Source organism: Phaethon aethereus (genome assembly GCF_964289735.1).
Source record: "Phaethon aethereus genome assembly, chromosome: 3".
Lineage (NCBI taxonomy): Eukaryota > Metazoa > Chordata > Aves > Phaethontiformes > Phaethontidae > Phaethon > Phaethon aethereus.
In genome coordinates, this window is record NC_138576.1 from 6529080 (window position 1) to 6549123 (window position 20044).

Below are 20044 nucleotides of genomic sequence, written 5' to 3' on the forward strand. Positions count from 1 at the left end.
AAACCCTGGCCCAGGCTGCCCAGAGAGGTGGTAGATGCTCCATCCCTGGAAACATACCAGGTCAGGTTGGACCGGGCTCTGAGCAGCCTTCTCTAGTTGAAGATGTCCCTGCTCATTGCAGGAGGGTTGGAATAAATGACCTTTAAGGGTGCCTTCCAACCCAAATTATTCTATGATTCTATGATTCTATGAACCATGCTGCCCATCATCTGTTCAACATCTCCAAATGGATGAAAAATGCAAAATCCATAATACAGACAAGATCCAGTGTAACAGGTGAGAAGTCTATGTTTGCTTTGTTGGGTGTCTAAGTCTCTCTTGAAATGTGAAAAGCTTCGCCAAACTCATGACCAAGGATCCAAACAAATTATATTGTAAGTCCTGGACCACCAGACAGGTTTAACCAGATGTTTCAGTATCATTACTCTTCCTTGTGCTTTTCTCTTTTTATTATTTCCTCTTTATCTAGAAAGTTTTGCTGAACATAGGAATGATTTTGTGTGGAAGCCAAAGCTGAGTTCCCGATACCCAGGAAAATACCCACACTTCTCAAGAAACAGAAATTAACTTTCTACCTTCCAGATCTGATTGTGATTTCTACTCATCATCAAAATACTCCTTGAGGGCAGTCTACGAATCAAATAAATTACAGGGCCTATATTGTTATAATGGGTTAAAAGGTTCCTGTCAAGTCCTCTCTCCCAGTTTATAAAGTTTTTATTGGCTTTGTTAACTGCGCAATTCTGAAACTGAAATCAGTTTTCTTATCAGAGTGACTCCCCTAAAACCACAAAAGTCTTAATAGCAGGGAACGATTGTTTGTACCAGGAGTAACATTTTTATTTATATTTTCCTTTAAGGCATTGCTGCACATTGCAGCAGTTCACCAAAATCCAAACCAGGGTTCGTCTGAAACCACCCTTCAGCTGAGATAACTTTATTAAAAAAAAATCCAGAAAATGCACAGAAAGAAATCCTAGAGTGCATAAAAATCTTGCACCTCCCTGGGATAATTTCTGGGATAATTCTGTCCAAAGGAGATGAGAAGGGCAGCTACACCCTCCCAAGAGCAGTGACTCCTGAGCTTCTGCTGGAGCACACTAGGTCAGCAGGATGACTTCTTTGCCCTGGACAGCCAGGCTCTCCGACGACCGATTCATTCAGGGATAGTAAGTTTGGTGCCAAATCTTGCCCTTGCTTTTGAACACACTCCTAACAGACACCCAAATCTCTCTGAAATTAAACTGTTGGAGACGACAAAGGGCTCACAGGTACTTTGCACATCTGTTTGCTGCTCTAGGAGACTGTGAACCTACCAGGACTAACCTCTTCTCTTTGTGATAATCCTCTAACAAGAAATGACCGTAAGGGGCCATACAAATACTTCAGTGCTGTTAGTCCTTGAACCCCACCTTGGCTGGTACCGTATCCCTGAGACATTGCAAGTACAGCATCACTGTGCCTGGTCACGCACAACGCTCGGCTCCTGACGCGAGGAGCAGGCTGAGAACGCTGGGTGCGTTTTATGCCTTTATGCCTTCAGCTGGCAGACAGGAACATGTGCAATGTCTGAAAGCAGGACAACCGGTGAGTGTGGAAGCCCAAGGCCTTTGGGAGGTCTCTCTTGCTTCTTACATTTGCCAGTACCTTCACGTTTTCTCTAGATGGGTGTTTGGTGTGACTGCGGTTGAACATTTTGTGAAGTAAAGCCTTACACCTTTTAAGCAAAAGCTCTTGCGCACCTGAGCTGATGAACATATCCAGAATGTTACTTACTCAATACCACAACAATGACTCCTTGCAGAAACAACTGTGCCAGCTCACTACTCATTCTCCTAGTACCATGATGATACTAACATCTTTTGATGATCAGAAGTACGGATGAACATGTATCTTGTTATAGAGTGTTTCTAAAGCAGGAAGATTTTTTAAATGAAATGTACTTTGGACCATTCCTGTGGTTTGTTTGCTTTCTAGACTGCACTCATCCTGACCAATGCAAGTAGACATTGTTGTAGACCATCTCTCAACTGGTCTTTCTAAGGTTCCTGCTCTCCCGGTTGTTGAATGGAAAAAGGAAATAGAACAATTGTGTAACACCTTTCTTTTTTTAACCTGAGACAGAAACTGCTTTTATTGGAGACTCTATGGCTGGTGAAAACAATAGCCAGTTGTACTCTCAAGTCTTATTTGTACCATGCTTTGTTTTCCATGTTTACAATTTATTTCCCTTCAAATTAACTTTCTAGATATTAGGCACCACTCTAATTCTGAAATGCAAGGAATGTACATCCAGACACCTGTTTCCACTGCAAACAAAAAGAAATCATAACAGTTCTGCGATCCTCTCGTACGTATTTTAACAGTCTGTACGTAAAAAGAGCACCATTGCAGTTTAGTCATCACGTTCAAGTGTAGAGGTGCAAGACTGCCAGAGAAAGCTAAATATACCTTCCATCAGGGTGTCGTTTATACAGAAGCACTTTGCTTCTCCAGCAGACAAAGAATTAAAATTAACCTGAGTTACAGCAAGCTGGGTTAAGCGCAGAGCAGGCGCTACCTCCCGATGCTCCCTTCCCCAAAGCTGCTGCCGCCAGCGCCTCGCGCTACCGCACATCAAGCCCTTTTCTCCGGCAGCCTCTTCCAATGCCTCTCCAAACAAGCCTGGAGAGGGAATTGCTGCTGGAGAGTTTGTGTGTTCACAAAAGGCCTGCTTACACAGGCTGCAGGTCTGATTAAGGCGGCACCATCTCCCCGACGGACCTCACCGCTCCTCGGCTCTGCCCCTTCCCACCACCAGTCTGCCACAGACTGGGGGTTACTCGCAGATAAGCACCTCCCAAGAACAAACACTCGTTCACAAAAAAACCACCTCGCAGATGCAGGTTAGGGCACCGTTAGAAGAAGAGTGAAGTCGACGGGGATGATCACAAAGAGGCGCGATAACCGCGTAGCCTGCCTCGGCCAGAGCAGCCCGCCGGGTGCTGCTGGTGCCCAGCCCGGCTGTGCGGCGCCGGAGAAGTCGCCCCGCATGAGGTTACAGCCCGGCTCTTTCGCTCGCAGTCATCTCCAGGCTGGTCTTTCTAAGGCTCCTGCTCTCCCGGTTGTTAAATAGAAGAAGGAAATAGAGCAATTGTGTAAGACCTTTCTTTTTTTAACCTGAGACAGAAACTGCTTTTATTGGAGACTCTATGGCTGGTGAAAAACAGCCCTTTCTTGTTTATTTGTGCTTGTGGAAGATACAGTTTTCTCCAGGCCATGTCTACTGCCCTACATTTTTCTCACTGATCTCTGCGTTGTCTGGCCGCGTGTTCATTCAAGGATGCAGAGCAGAACTTTTTTCCTCAAGTGAAACATTAGCGCCACAAAAATCAAATGGTGAACTGCTCATTGACCCCAACGACGCCCATTATTGGAACTTTCCTCAAGCATAGTCCCGTATATTTAGACTTGCCACTTGTCCCAGCACCTCGTACTCATCCAGAAGTTGCCACCTTTCCATTCTTCTTTCCAGTCTTAAAACGGAGCAAGTGCCTTGCCCTTTGCAGACTCTCTCCTGGATCAACCTTCCTGTTTATCACCCCTTACTAATATGCTATTCTTTTAAATTTCAGGCTCCAGCAAAGTTTTCACCTGTTTGTACTTCTCTTATATGCTCCTATTTTTCAACTTTTAGCTCCTCTCCTTTTTGATGTTCTTCTCTTATTTAGTTTTCAACTTCTGAGTTGTATAATCCAATACTCTGGTTCCGTGCTTTATTATACAACTTTTTAGACTTTTAATTACATTAATGGCACCTTTCCAAAACATCAAGAACTGCAATTTTTCAGCCTAAATGGAAAATCTCCAGGAAGATACCAATTAATTCTTTTGCTCTGGCTCTGCAAATTATGAGTTTTATGTGAGAGTCTCTATGCAATTCTGTAATATGCATTATGCAGGAAGTCGTATTACTAAAAATGTTCTTTCTGGAGTTATAAATCTTCAGGTGATGGCATGGTTCAATTGAATGCAGTGCAAATTTTTTCCAGTAACTTATGGATCCAGAACTTCACACAATGAATCTCAGCAATGACCTTCACTTTAACAGCTGATGCAGTCAAAGAACCATCTATCACAAACATCCGTATCAGCCTCAATAAAATAGTGTGGGCACTAAAACATATCAGTAGTTAAAGGTTTGCATTCCAGAATACATCTGCGAGGACAGAGCACCAAAAAATCCCACTAACCGATTTTTTAGCCCACAAACATCTCCATTAAACTCATTTTGGTAGAAACAACTCGTAGAGGAAACATATCAGGATGTATGGACCCATGCAAGTCCCTTTTAGTACATTAAGCTCTACTGGGCAATTATGAACCAGGAATTCTTGTAAAATCAGTTTGCTGGGGAAAAAGACCTCGGTGCTGGCTCGGTCAGAAGGGCTGCACCTGAACTGACTGGTTTTGAAAGACACCTGAAGAGGCCATGTATACACATCGCGGATGTGGCTGACATTTCAGCTGGCAGCCCAAAATACCCATCAGGGAGTACGAAGCGACTATACACCCTCAACTTGACAGAAGGGAGGGACTGGAATTTGCTTTCCCAATCATGCAGTAATCTGTTTGCAAAGGGCCTGATATAACTCCCGCATATTAATAATAATCCTATAGATTTACAGGGGTGGTTTAGGCTCACAGAGACCGAACACCTGCATTTTATATGGCCATAGGGGATTTCAGCTTCGATGTACACAGAGGCTTTGAAACATGCTCTGAACATCAAAAAATCTGTGCTCTTCACTGGGACAGAGTTTGCTACAGCATGAAGTATTAGCACAGTTTATGAACATGTTTGTTAGCAAGAAGTTTGCTATTAATGAGGTTATATGTGTAAGGGCTTTGAACTGTGCCACTGATTTTAATGGTAAGATTTCCATAGCCAAAGACAGACAAACAGATGTACTCACTTTGAAACATTTTGAAATCCCACCATATAACAGGTGTACTGTTTTTTCTACATTTTCTTTAAATCAGTTTCCGTACTCAGTTATGCTTGTATAAAATCAGAATGAGCTTCAGGCTGAGGAAACCGAGAATAAAAACTGATTTAGTTTTCATTGTTTTAGAAAAAAAAATGCAGGAAATAATCGGAAGACTGACAGCTTATCTCAATCCTTTTTGTTTTATAATCCGTTAGCATTTCAGACCTGACAGCCTCTGCCCAGGTACTAAATCATGGTACCCCATAACTCTTCATGCTCTCTTCCCAAAAATGGAGAAGGAAGTCAGGATTCTTAGTGAAAAACCTGGCAGTCTAAAGTTAGGACACAGCACATTGCAGGCAGCAGGCTAAGAATAACAGGACAAACTCAGGAGGAGAGAAATAACAATCAAACACAGGAACTCTGACTCTCCCTCCGCAACATCACCTAATCCTAATGTCACGAAGAAGAAAGCAGCGTGAAGGTGTGTGCAAGAGATAACAGGCTGTCAAAGCACCGCTTCCGCTCGGCGCCAGAAAATTAAAGTTTGATTATTCAGTAGAAGCTGATCCGAGAGTCACACCAGTGTCCGGTTCACAGTGGAACTTACCTTCACAAAGAGCTCAATTTCAGGGTCCTTTCCTTCCCCGTTTGCAGGAACAGAGTCTGTCATTTTTCACCCCCAAGGCTACCGGCTGATCTCCTGCTATTAAGTGGCAAAAGGAGGTTTCAGCTGCACAGCGGGTAGGTTTCCCTTCCGAGCAGCTCTCGCAGAGCTCTTAAAACATCATTTGTAACGCTAAAGCTCAAAACCAGTGGAGAAAACGAGTTTGCAGCTTAATAAATAAATAATAATAATTAAACCCGAGGCAGGCAGCAGAGAAGCAGTCCCTGTTACGGCTGTGTAGCTCTTCAGAGCAACAAGTGCTGCTGCGCTCTGGTACAGTATCCTCATCTGTCAGAGCTGCGGTTCTGCCTGCCCAAAATAGCCCAGAGCATAAAAAAAAAAGAGGGTGGGGTTAACTCACAGGGGAGGAGACAAGCTCTTGGTACCTACGGCAGGATCAGTCTCGGAGCAAATAGTTCTGCTCTTCCCCGTTTTCAGCATTTCTGCTGTTCCCTCCCTCACCCTGCGGCTGGGAGCACCAGTGACGGGAGGGGGAAGGTCTGCAGCAGGCTGGTTTCATTGCTTTAAACAGCAGTGGTGTTTTTTCCTTCTTTTCTGAAGGGTGTTTGACCTGCTTCTAGCTGTTCTAAATCCTCATATTGTTATTGCTAGGAATGGTACGGAAAAAAGGGCCCAATTTCTTCACCCTGTGCCTTGACTGTTGCATTGGCGCAAGGAGTGTGCAGAAAAGCAGAGTTCTGCCTCGGTGCAAACCCCTGTGCGTGGTACAAAGTGGTACAGAAGCCAAAACTGAATACTCTTAGGCGAGAAAAGCAGCCATGGTGCCACCACTCCTGGTAGAGTTCAGGAGCCAAGGCACAGGGATGGGGTTACGCAGGAGAACGAAGAGCTACAGGGCCCTGGGAAAATAAAATATTTGGGTCCCATAACTATTTCTCAGTGCGTCCCTCAGGGTGCTGGTTGTAGCAGGGGAACAGGAGAGTGATGATATGCTGGGTGGGGTATGGAAGAAACTCTTTCAAGGGCCTCAGCCTGCTGTTGACACACTGTCGTCTTCTATACTCCCTTCCTTCGCTCCACATTCCTGGCGTGACTCAGAGGTCACCACACAGCAACCCGAAGCGAGAGGTGGCAGAAAGGTCTGACACAGCTGAAAAACGTCCAAAAAACACGTAGCTGTGGCCCTTCGGGACATGTTTAGTGGGCATGATGGTGTTGGGTTGACGGTTGGACTTGACGATCTTAAAGGTCTTTTCCAACCTTATCGATTCTGTGACGCTGTAAAAGACGCGGAGGAAGGGAGCGCTGGCATAGGAGGGGAGAGCAGGCAAAGGCACGGGGGTCCACTGGGACCTCCTCCTCACCGCCGTCACGCCTGGAGGGACTGGCTGCCGTGGTGCCCTCCTGCCCCTGGAAAGCCCCTTCCTCCACCTCTGCCCCCCCTGCCCTCGGCCCCTGTTTCGGGGCCGCCGGCAGCTCGCGCTGCCAGGCACGAGCATGTCACCTTCCCCTTCTGGCAGACAGAGGCCTTTGGGTACGGTTCTGACATGGTCACACACTCGCCTTTCCCCAAAGTGCTCTTAGCTGTGTGATCCTGACGATCTTTAATCCCCTCCCGTGACCTCCAGGCTTTTGGGGCAGGTCCAGAGCAGTAGCAGCCAACACCTCCATGGCTCTTGGGTTAAGCTCTACGGGCGTTTCCCACGACAGCTGCTTCGCGTGCACTCCACGAGGCACTGAAATGGTTAACAAGTACATCCCATTGTGCTGTTGCAACTGCAATTACAACGTAATCAACACTATAATTACTCTGAAAGCGTGCTTATGGTTTTTAGATCTAATTAGCACTCATTCAAATAACTGGAAGGTTAACTAAAAGAGAATTAAGTGTTATTACTCCTTTGATTTCAAATTTTTACATGTAATTTTTGGACTAGGTACATTAATTACCAAACCTTTATAGTATAATTATTCTCAGGCCTACAGGCAAACTTCCAAGGGCATGGGCTAAAATGTACTTACGTGTAGCAAAAAGAATCATTGCGTTGTAATTATATATGAGTTATAAATGTCTGCCAAAAGCATAAGTGTAGTCACCATATCTCTAAAATGCATCCCTAAATGATATATTATCAACTACATGTTTATAAGCTTTTGTTTTTGCTGAAAAATTGTTTTGTTTGAGCACCTCATGCGATGACATAATTTCCCTTTAATGAGGGCTCCTGGAAACAACGGGAAGTGGGTCATCTTGCTGAGGTTACCTGTAGCTCCAACCTCATTGAAAACGCTGTTTTGATATAGGCAAGCGCTTTGAACAATTTATATCACAGGAGTCTATGCATCAGCTCTGGAAGAGCAAATACGGCCAGCTATGAGAACAGTAAGGAGGTAACACTGCTAATGCAAAACCAAAATGTTTAAATAAAATCAGCATTCAAGATATTGGTACTCGTAAGATGTGATGCCTGTGACCTATTTAGATGTCTATTTTAGAAAGAAAAAATGTGCCTTAGAAGTGCCTACTTTTTTCCACTGCTAATAAAGGGAGCCCAGGGTAACAAGCGCAGATAAAGACATTATAATGGTCAGACAAATCATGCTGTAATTATTAAGTATTAGAAACCTGTGGCTTTAGTGCCTGATTTCTATGCACGTGTCATCTCCCACTCGAGAAGCTGTGCATGCCTTGCACTTCTGAAAGTTAAACTCTAGATGTGGCAATTTCGGTAGAGACTCAACGTGTCAAAACATTTAAATCCTTCCTTCCCAATTACCGTCTGGGTTTACTGGTGTGTTATAATTAGTCTGCAAGACAAAGATTATTGTGCTGAGGCTCAGCAAAGCAGAAGGGAACTGTGCAATATGGAGAAACGGAGCTAAGATGCCCTGAAGCCATTTCCATCCTGACCCAGATATAAACTACAGCAGGAGTGGACCAGGCTCCACCTGGTTCAAGATGCTTCTGGGGAGCAGTGCCCCTGGAAGGTCCCTTCCTCCTCTGCTTTCACCCATGAGGCAGCACCTTGCACTCATCTCCTGCTCCAGGACTTGATATGGGGTGCTCAGAGGCTACAGAAGCTGTAGTGTGAATACCACACATCTGGTATTCCAGCTGTGCTTTCAGGTATCCACAGAGAGAATAACCCAGCCCACCTCAAAAAATTCTGTTTTTCTCCCTGTGGAACCCCTAGAGGAGACCAAGCAAAACAGAGTCCTTGTTCCTATAAATGCTGTGTTTTTTAAAGTAAGTTCTGAAAGCTTGAGTTAAGATAAACATTGTAGGAGGCAGTGAGTAGGATGAAATATATATATATATGTACTACTTCAGGAATCTATTCATGCATTTACTGCTCTGCTGTCATATAAAACTGACTTATCACTTACATCTGGGTGGAACCTTTTTGACTATAATGGTTATTATTGTCTACACAGCTCTGTTTTGTGTTATGAAATCAGCTCTTTCTTTAGCCAAATTAAGGCTAAGATGCTGATAAATAATTAGTACACTCTCATTTTACTGCAAAGAATGAGTCGCCTGGTTTGGCCTATCATTTTCTCACCAGTCAGAAGTAGCAGAGGCTTTGAGTTACGTACAAGAACATTAGACACTGAATTATGAACTCTTCATAAGCCAAGTCATTAGAGTTCGAGGTTTATGAGCTATATAAATTAATATGAGCACGTCATCCCATTAATAAAAGAAGAGGACAGCTTCAGAAAAGGCACCGCCACATCTCCACATAAGACCTCTATTGTAGGTGAACTCTGACGTACTATCAGCTTTCACTGGCCTGATCCAAGCTTCACTTCCAGCAAAGATTTGTCCCGAGGGGGTGAATCAGGGGCCAAGCACCTAGAGTGTAATTCTATCGTGGAGTTCTCCAGCAGACCGTTTAGTCACCAAGAAGAATCAGGACAGCGAGCACATCCACCCCTGGGCTCACTTGGTGCTGCCACCAAGCTCGTCCTGCGAGACCAGGGCATTACAAGTTTTATACGACACCCGTAACATTTTTCATGTCATGAATAAACTTCCATTATGAACAAAGAAGTAAAATCTTGGTGCAGCTGCAGTTAATGACATTTAGGGCTATAATTTTACATGGGAATTATTTAACTGCTCAGTTGCTTAAAGAAACCCAACTAAGCAGCAGCCAGCTGCTAAATTCACATTGTCTGAATGGGTTATGAAAATACATCTTCTGGGGACAGTTCTGAATTACTGGTAATTTGCAACTGCATTTATTGCATGCTAGTAGCTTCAACATGCTATTTATTTAACAAGAAAACAAATGCAAGGGATCAATCCAATCATTTTAATTTCCTTTTGAATTACAACGTGTCATTATCTAGTTGTTGTCTGATCTTCAGTAAAATCAAAAAGGATTTGTCTCAGGTATTTGGGGTCAGACTGCATGTTCCCCTCCCCAGATGTACAAGACATGCAAGGATGTACAAAGATCTTCTCATTAGCCTCATGCCAAGGTTGGGTGAGCAGATATTTCCCCTCAACTCCAGAGATGTGCAGTGCCTCAAAACCTGTTGGTCTGATGTAACGAGAAGGAACCGTGATTTCATGCCTTCTTATAAATTGTCCCAAAAAGGGCATGGAACAACAGACATAAGTGATACAACAGGCATACAGCCTGAATGTCCCAAGAAATGGGATGGGATAGGATGGGATGGCAAAACCTATACCAGAAAACTTTGCAATCCATTAACTGTCCAATTTGAGATAGCCCACTCTATATCCCACACAGAAATAGTGTGGCCAGCAGGAGTAGGGAAGTGATTGTGCCCCTGTACTCGGCACTGGTGAGGCCGCACCTTGAATCCTGTGTTCAGTTTTGGGGCCTTCACTACAAGAAGGACATTGAGGTGCTGGAGCGTGTCCAGAGAAGGGCAACGAAGCTGGTGAGGGGTCTGGAGCACAAGTCTGATGAGGAGCGGCTGAGGGAACTGGGGCTGTTCAGTCTGCAGAAGAGGAAGCTGACGGGAGACCTTATCATTCTCTACAACTACCTGAAAGGGCGTTGTGGTGAGGTGGGTCTTGGTCTCTTCTCCAAAGTAACTAGTGATTGGATGAGACGAAATGGCCTCAAGTTGCTCCAGGGGAGGTTTAGATTGGATATTAGGAAAAACTTCTTTACTGAGAGAGTGGTCAAGCATTGGAACAGGCTGCCCAGGGAGGTGGTGGAGTCACCATCTCTGGAAGTGTTCAAAAAACATGTGGATGTGGCACTTCGGGACCTGGTTTAGTGGGCATGGTGATGTTGAGTTGATGGTTGGACTTGATGATCTTAACGGTCTTTTCCAACCTTAATGATTCTGTGACTCTGTGATCCATCCCCCTGACATTATGAATCCGTCATAGCCATGAGCTACAGCAGCTCTCCTTTACCTTATGAAAATGCATTATGTGAGCTCTAAAGGCCTCTGGATGAAACTCAGCTGTTTAACAGAATGGTAGATCACTAGAATCAGTTCAGACAGGAATTTTGCAAAGTAAGTTCTTGTCCAAAAGCATGACATTATTTTTTTATAGAATTATGTTTTCACATGGATGCAGATTCAAACCTTGCTGTAACATTAATAAGCATTAACAACTTCAAGAGAAAAACCCATTGCTGTTCAGTGTGAAGAGGGATTTCATTATGGATAATTATCCCGGCACTTGCGTTGAGACAGTCACAGCTAACTATACATAGGCAAGTGGTACTTAAAAGGTACAAAATCATCTCCTAATGTTGCATTCAGTGGGGAGGCTTCTGGAAGGCAGCGGTGTATTCCTTTATTTATTTTACTATCATTCCAAAACTGTCATTTCAATTAAAAACAAAAGATGTTTCCAAACAGGACTGAGACTGCTCTGGAAAGTGGCAGTGGAGGGGACTGCAATGGAGAACATTACAGATTGTCCCAACTGTGGGCTGTATGGATAAAGTAGCTGATGAAAGGAGGAATGTAGATACCCTCAGCCCTTGCATTTCAAAATAAACCTTCCATACTGATAGGTGTTATGAAGAAAAACAACACCAGGTAAGTGTGATGTACCTGTTGGTTTTGACTCGCTGCTGTCACAGAACTAAAATTACATGATTTTACTTACAAGTCTCCAACAGAGTAATACATATCCCTGTCTTAATTTACAAATGTTCTTCATGCATGCCCCTATTTAGATTATTTCTGTTCATTCCTTGGTATGCTTCTTGTCATAAATTAAGTCTAAATTAATTAGGATTTGAGGCATGTACATGCAAACTAGGATTAAATCCCCCCAAGCAAAAGACCAGAACACAACACACTACTCCAATCCCAATTTATGAATTATTATTTACAGGAAGTGTTCAAAATCTGCCCATGGCAGTGGGGTTGGAACTAGATGACCTTTAAGGTCCCTGCCAACCCAAACCATTCCATCATCCTGTGAAAACGGCATGTACATCACATGTGATCTCAGGCGAGGTTTCAATTCCCCCCAATAAATGAGGTCCAATGAATGCACAATTGCTGCTGATTTTGTTGGATGCATTTGTGTTTCACTCTGTTTAGCAAACAATTTGGCTGAAAGCAGAAATTACTTTCTATATTCTGCTGAATGTTATTTCTAAAAGATGAAGCCTTCAACAACTCAGTTTGAAATTACTCATGACTCAGACTACTTCCCATGGGTTCAAATGTTGGCATCGGTGACATTCAGCTGTGCCAGATGAAGCCATAAAGTACCTGCACAGCAGGTTACGTGCACAAATCTGCACAGCAGATTACAGCGTCCTCTGTGGTGTACGTACTATTTGGCTTAAGAGAAGGGTTTCTGGCTTTTGGATCCCTGATAAACCCACGCTTGTTCTGCGTGAAATAGCAGAGATCAACATCTTTACATGTCTCTTTACAGCAGCAAAGTTCAACCTCTGCATACATTATGGTCCACCTCACCAACAGCAGTGCTGTGCGCCTGGGCTAATGCAGCTGGCTGACCTTGAGCCTTACAGTGAACTGTAGAACTCTTCCATTCTCCTTAGAAAGTTACCCTCTTCATTTTTCATTTCACCTTTTGATACTTCTGTAATAGAGTTTCCACAAAATTTGCCAGTGAACAAGCTCACTTTCCTTAGTGCATCATCTCAAGCTGTCATTAAATGAATGGTGGTGGGGTTTCTTCGTTCTTTCTTCAACATAAGGGTTCAATGTCTTGGAGCACCTAATGTTGACTTGATTATGTCTCATTTTAGTTTTTCTTTTCTTGAGGACCCTTTGCACTGCAGAGTTAATGCAGACAACCAGAATGAACTGGAGCAACGTGGTTAGTTAAGCACAGATGTGAACCCCTCTGCTGCAACTACACTTTCAAGTTAGCAGATTTTCCCTGGTGGCCACGATGAACAGGTTTTTAGGACTTCAGAGACCATGCCCCACATTCTTAAGTGAAGCATGGTGGTGGCAATTCTCAAAGAAGAGCTTAGCTTAAGACTGAAAGTAAATCTTAGCGTGATATTCAGCTCTGAGAACAGTGTGAATAGCAATGGGGTCTCATTTAAGTCTGTCAGAATTGGGAATACTGGGTAGCCTAACTAGAAAGTAGTCTAACTAGAATGATGAAGGGTTTTTTCCTTTTAAAAGGAAGATTTCCTGCAAAAATTTCATCTTTTCCTGAAGTCACAAAATTTTCACAGTGCATGTGGCAGGTATAACTCTTATAAAGAATGTGTGGGACCTTGGTCACTGGCTGCAATACCTGGAAGCAACGTGGAACACCGAAATGTCAAAGCACAGGGTGTCTTTGCAGTCTCACTGCTCTGACCTTGGTGACAGCTATGATACAATTAGGTAGAAAATGGACTATGTTTTCCTGGGAGACCTACAATCAGTTAGACAAATGATATCTCATTAGCCCTTTACTCATTATTAACAATTTCTACCTATTCCTAGCCAAGCAGCAAGTGAGAGTTGATGCCAGGCTAAGTCATAAATACATATATAAAGGTATCTCACGATGTTGAGAGAAAGCCTAAATCCCCCTGTGCAGGTTGGCACCAATAAGAGACCCTCAGGAGATCTCTTGGCTACATGTTAATACAGAAAATTGACTTTCAGAGAGGAAAGGTGAAGATTTCAGAAGGGTGAGGTTAAGCGTGCTGTAAGGACAGACTGCTCTCAGCTCTGTATCTCAACTAGGTTGAAGCCACTGTGTGGGAGTTTCCACCACCACTGCTCATGCTGGGTCTCCTGGCCAGAAAAAGAAGACTTTAGTCTACAGAACTACCAAACCAACATCCTCTGCAATGATCTCATTTGCCATGAGAGATCTCTCAGTTAAAACAATAAATTAAAAGGTAGTTGAATGTTCTTATGAAAGGAAAATAGCTAGGCAGTTACAAGCGACCTTTTCAGAAAACTGTATATATCAAATCAAAACAGAAGGCAAGTTAGCCAGGTCAATCCTGCAGGATATTATAAACCTTGTGGTATTTTATTATCAACCAGAAAAAAAATTAAAATATTATAACTAAACTGAAAGGAAATCCAGCCATACAAATTGCATAGTGCAAAGCTTCACAAAATCAAAGAGGAAGACTCCGAGCATTAATACATGAGGGAATAGTTCATTCTTGACAGGGCTGATACTGCCACCTATTTTTAAGACTTCCTAATGCTTTCCCTGATTACACCCTGCTTTTAATTCCATGTAACTTTTGCCAGACTTTAAAAGAGCTCTTCAACACAGGTGTCTGCCTGCCTTACTCATCCAAAGCGCTTCAGACACCCAAGGATTTATCTTGCAATGCAATCAGCCACTGAAGTCACCGTTCCCCCAAAGTCTACAGCTTAGAGCAGAAGACAGGAAGAGCTTGAAAGGGAAAAGGAATGCACAGAAGTGACCTGCTTTCCCCAGGATCAACAGCAAGGCTGAGAATAGACTCCTGAACTCCTCCATGCCAGCTTAGTCAAACCATTGTCAAACAAACACACGTTTGTTTTTCCAAGCGTTCAGAATTCCATCGTCGCAGAGTACGCTCCCTACACAGGTGATGGTGTGAGTGTATGTACAACTACGACGTTCTTGTACATAAAAATACAGACATTCTGCAGGCAGACTTCCAAAGACATTCCGCCGGCCCGCCCATCACGCTCTGCTTGGCAAACCTGCTTGAGAAAATCCGGCCTCCAGTTGCTGTCTTTTTTTTTTTTTCCTTTTTCTTTCTTTAAAGCAGAACTTGGTTACTTCCCCGTGAGTCACACAGTCCAGTACGTGTCTTTATTTGACAGGTTAACTGTTAAGTGGAATTAAGCAGCAGAACGCTCTTTGGTCACATCTTTGCAGGAGAGCACGGTCCCCTCCCGCGCTGGCGGCCGTGCCGGCGATGCCAGGGCAGCCGTGCTGCGTTTTTATACCGGGGCTATTTTTAGCTGCTCTCGGCCGCGGTGCGCGGGGCCAATCGGCGCCCGATGCCTGCGAGAAACTTGCTCCCGTCCGAACTTTGTTCTCCGCAGTCTCCCAGGGAGGAGCCAAATGACTCTGGATTTGCTGCTCTCGACTTCTGCTCTTCGTTATGCTCATTAACACACGGCAAGGCGCCAGCACACCGAAGCACACCGGCAGTTACGACCACGACGAAGTTACCGATTCGACAGATAAGCACCCTGCCTGTATTTGCTGGAAATAAGTACTTTTGAAGTGCCTCATAAAGTCTAATAAAGTATGCGATCCTGCAGCGTGCGTATACACGTATATTAAAAAAATACAAATATAAAACAATCTGTGTGGTTTTTACAGCCGTGTTCTTTTTTATGTCACCTTGTAACTATGCACTATGTAGCTCTAAACTACTTACTGCTGATTATTTACAAACCCCTGCGGTCGCCAAAGAGAGGGAAGGCAGACTGGTGCCTCTCCAAAAGAGGCCACATGGTATATAATTAATTTTTTATACTGCACATTTGTCCAGTATATTTGTTCAGTATCTTTTCACAGAAATATGACCGTGTAGTAACTTTAGGCTTTGAGAAGTTGATGGTGGGATTCAACTGCTCAGATGTAGATGAGCATCATCTTAGACGCCCTGGGGTACGCTGCCCAGCCTCCAGCAGTTGCTTTTCACAGGATCAGACCCCTTACGTGGTACAGCAGCTGAATCACTGCCCCAGCTGAGAAAGCTGCTCTTCTCAGATGGTACCTGGTCAGATCTATCAGGTGACCAGAGCTCCCCGTTAGCTGATATTTACAACTCAGTGACTGACCTCCCAAGAAATTTAGACTGGACAAATTCCTTAAGGCAACCTGTACTGGGTCCCGGGGTGTTTAATTCAAATACGTTGTCTCTGAGGTTTATGAACTGCCATTTCTAGCCAGAGGGAGAATTACTCCTCCATATTCAGCCTCTATTCCACCATGGCAACAAAAGAGAAGAGCAAGCAGCTGAGACCAATGTTCAAGAAATTTTCTGTCGGAGAGACAACCATTAAAACAAGACTTCAAAAATTTTCCACAGGTGAATCCCCAAATCCAAACAACCTTCAAGCTGCATGTGCAGAGTATGCATCAGACTATCTTGAGTAATATCCCGTCTGCACCGAATCAGTGCAATACTCTTATTAATTTCGGTACAGCTTACGTTTTCAGCCCGAGCATGCTACTGTTTAGAAATATCCCTGAAATCTCACCGAGGTCCACGAGCAGACAGCATATTAACCATGATCCACATTGAATCACTTGATTAAAAATGCTTGCCCTATAGCCCTTTATCATATTCATCTGAACTGACAAGTTTAATTTCTTTAGTCCCCAGAATGACAATCAACGAGACTGAAACATTAGATAATGAAATTAAAATATAGCAATTGGTTTCATACCTTACATCTAAACTTCTCCGTGATTCCTCTATATGATTTTAAATCAGCTAACCTCTCTATCTTCATAAAGCAAAAGACGGCATTTTAATGTTGTCTGTTGAACTTCCTCTTACTTAAACACTACGATTCTTCTCTAAAGGTTCATCAGCTTTTAAAAAAGTCCTGCTTTCTATTCTTCCTTTTCCCAAAGCACTGCACTATTTAAGTAGAAACATAATTTTATTCATTTAAAATGATTGAGAAAAATGTGAATTAAAGTTCTTATATGCTAAAACGTTAGGCATGTGGTTTATATTTTTTATGGATAAGCATCAGAGCATTCAGCACGCTGCAGCACAGAGCTCTTGGATAACTTTGTTTTAAAACAACTGGGATAGGAGTGCAGTCTTCATTCTTAAGATTAACCTTCCTGATGGCCTGTGAAAAAGCCATTGATATGTACAAGAAAGGTTACCTTCCACACCTGAATCACAGTGTGATATTAAAAAAAACTCCCACAAACAGAACTCCAAGGTCAACAAAAGGTGAAAAAAAACCCCACCAAGGTCAAAAAAACCCTCAGGTCAACAAGTCTTACTCTATGAAATTCAGGATTCCTGAATTATTTTCTCCAATACTTACCTGGAAAGTTCCTACCTAACAGACACTAAAATTAGGAAGAATTTCTAATGATATAAAGGAAAAAAAAAACAACCTCTAGAGGTTTAAATTATTTCTCCTGGTATTCCTGTTTAATGAGGACTTGCCAGTATTATTTAGACACCTCACTGCCCAGTCACATGCCACTTCTGGCTAACAGAGACTCTCTTGCAAGGAGGGGCCACCAAAGTATCAGGGTTACAGATAAGGATGCACATATTTATAGAGCAAGTATAAATGTGGGACAAGTATAAAACACTTCTGCCGGCCAGGTTTTTAATCAATCAAATACATTTTAAAATAAATCCAAAAATGGTACAAATACATGTGAGCAGAGGTCAGAAGAGAGATTAAATGCCTATATATTGAGATGCAAAGCTTCTGCTACTTCCATTTGCTTCTCAGCCAGTCCTCAAGCTACGGGATATAGTGTTGAGATTCAGGATGCTAAGATTCCCCAAAAAGCTGTAACACAGAAAAGTGAACAACCCCATCTAAACGGCAGTTAAGGATCCAGAGAGAAGCCCTTCGAAGCTGTTGAATTGAAGACTCAGGACCTGTGAGCGCTCTCAACGCCAATGGGACAGTGGGAATTATGGTCTGCTGGTGCTCTGCAGGCAGAGTAGGGAACCTTACAACCATGTGAGAAAAACATTATTGTTGCTGAAAGGGAAATAGGTGTCAGGATAAGTGAAAAACTCTGAAAGGCACCAAGAAATTAATAAAGCTTTTTCTGACTGTCTCTAATGTCTTTACCTCAGGACATTTCAGCTCAAATAGAATGATGTGTTCGCTTAAACAATCATAGGTATCCTAAACCAGGAGGTTATTAAAAGAATCTTTTTTGCTGCTTGCTTAGTCTAGCTATAATAGTAGATGCAACCTGAGACAGAATGCAGGTGTGAAAAAAAAGGCACCTTTGTGGAAAGAAGATATGTGCAGAAGGGGATTACAATGATGCCTAGAAGAAATGGAGACAAAAAGGATTGGCTGGTTTAGCCCAAAAACATCCGAGGATGTCTAAGCCTAAACTGATTTTAAAAAGCACTAAATGAAAGAATGAATGCTAAGGGACCATGCTGGCACAAGAACAAGGAGGTATTAGCTGCACATGAATAAAAGTCATTTGGAAATCAGAGTAAGGCGTCAAACCATCAGAGCAGTGACGCTCTGAAACAGGTTTCCAAAATGAATAATAATGGTCACTTAGTTTATAGATCGACCTTGATCAGTTTATGAATTATGTATTACACCACGAGGCTGTCTGTGACAGAAAAGGACTCTATTTCATGTCCCAAAAGGTCACGTCCAGTCCCATAAAATTTTTTTCAGATTACCAGGAACGAAAAAAAAATCATTTTGGTGAGTGTGCAAATATTTCTACCTTTCTGGTTTTTATAAACATACAAGAAGGAAAATACTGTTTTTCTCTCAGAAGATGTGTTCTTGAGTTTTACTTCATTAACACTTGTAGACCGCTTTGAGGTGACTGCATGGAGGCTGCAACAGAAAATCAATTAACTGGTGAATCAAAATCTTGGTTTCAAACACCGCTTGCCTGTACTGACACCAGGCCTGTGCACTAACCCATTCACTTCTCATCTATTCCTAATTCTATCGTTATAACTTCATGAAGGTCACTGACATCTTACAACATTGTCAGAGATGTACCACAAGCAAAAAGTCAACCATAATTGTACCATTAATTGATATGAAAAGGATCATCTAGAGGTCTAAATATAAAAATCACACCTGCAGATAACAAACCAATGACTCATTTTAGAGTGACATGCCGCCTCCTTTTTTTTCCCCCCCGCAGAGGGTAGTTTCATACAGGTTCGTAATATTCACCATAAAACAGTTGTAAGTATTTAAAAGATTGCCACTGATAGAGCAAAACATTCAGGTGTTCCTTTTCAGCCGCTGAAAATATTTCTAATGGACCAGTAAACACAGTTGCAGAACAGTGGGAAATTTCCTTCCAGTTGAGGGTCCTATGACCCAAAGAAAGCAAGCAGATTTTCTTTTCACAATTAAAATCTTAAACTCTGAACCGGTACCTAGGGATTCAAACCTGGTAAATTCAGTTTACTTTTCTCTTCTACTATGGTGTATAAAAAAACCAAGTAACTACAAAATAAACATAGTTGAAATAAACATATATGGGGGTTGCTGTTCAGAAAAGGATAAAGAATAAAGTTAAAGAACTGAAGTTAAAGAACTGAAGTTAATGAATGTGCTTGTTCTCAGTCTTGGAAAGATGTATGAGATGATTTTATCTGATTAAGATAGATTGTCCAGTGAACAGCCGAACTGTCCAACATTGCAATGATTGTTCACTGAGTGCGAGCACTGAAAGAAAAAGGAAAATTAAATAGCCTGGGGAAAAAAAAAACAAAACAGTCTGGAGGTTGTTTCCAGATACCCATTATCAGAATTAGCTTCTAGTCTAATCTAGTAATCCAGGCTTTGAATTTAGACTGTCACTGGTGGTGTTCAGTTTATTGAGCTACAGGTGACCATGCCGCTGTATGCAGTGGAAATTTATGGCTTGATTCAGTTGCCTAGGCCTAGATATCCAGCAGCATTTGAGAGGCCCCAGGATAGCTGAGGAAATCTGCAAACATATGAAAAAGGAGTCTATGGGAGACCCATGGACTTCTGCAGAGGCAGCTGGAGGCCAGGAGGGAAACCTTACGGCACCTAAAACAGCACCGGATGCCTCTGGCTGGAAAACAGAATCAGGCCCCTACTTGATTCAACAAATGGAGACTACAGAACAACCACCCTCACCCTACAGCTGATGACCACATGAATTAACATCCCACTGTGCTATTTCAGGGAGCTTTTTTGCTGCAAAAGGAGCCTAGATATCCTGCAGAAATGTAGTTAATAACTGTGCTGGTTTTGACTGGGATAGAGTTACTTTCCTTCACAGTAGCTGGTATGGGGC

The 20044-nt window shown here is 42.8% G+C and overlaps 1 protein-coding gene across 2 annotated transcripts in view; it reads right to left on the reverse strand.

Moving 5' to 3' along the window:
* CLIC5 (chloride intracellular channel 5) overlaps positions 1–20044 on the reverse strand; it is a gene marked incomplete at both ends in the record, with an annotated part of 79274 nt that overhangs the window by 50285 nt on the left and 8945 nt on the right. The window contains one exon of one of the 2 annotated variants that reach the window (XM_081998080.1): positions 5581–5643. The exons of the other annotated variant lie outside the window; for it this stretch is intronic. Coding sequence (XP_081854206.1) covers positions 5581–5643 — 63 coding nt within the window. Of the gene's footprint in view, positions 1–5580; positions 5644–20044 lie in introns of those variants that run through there. 2 annotated transcript variants of the gene reach the window in all.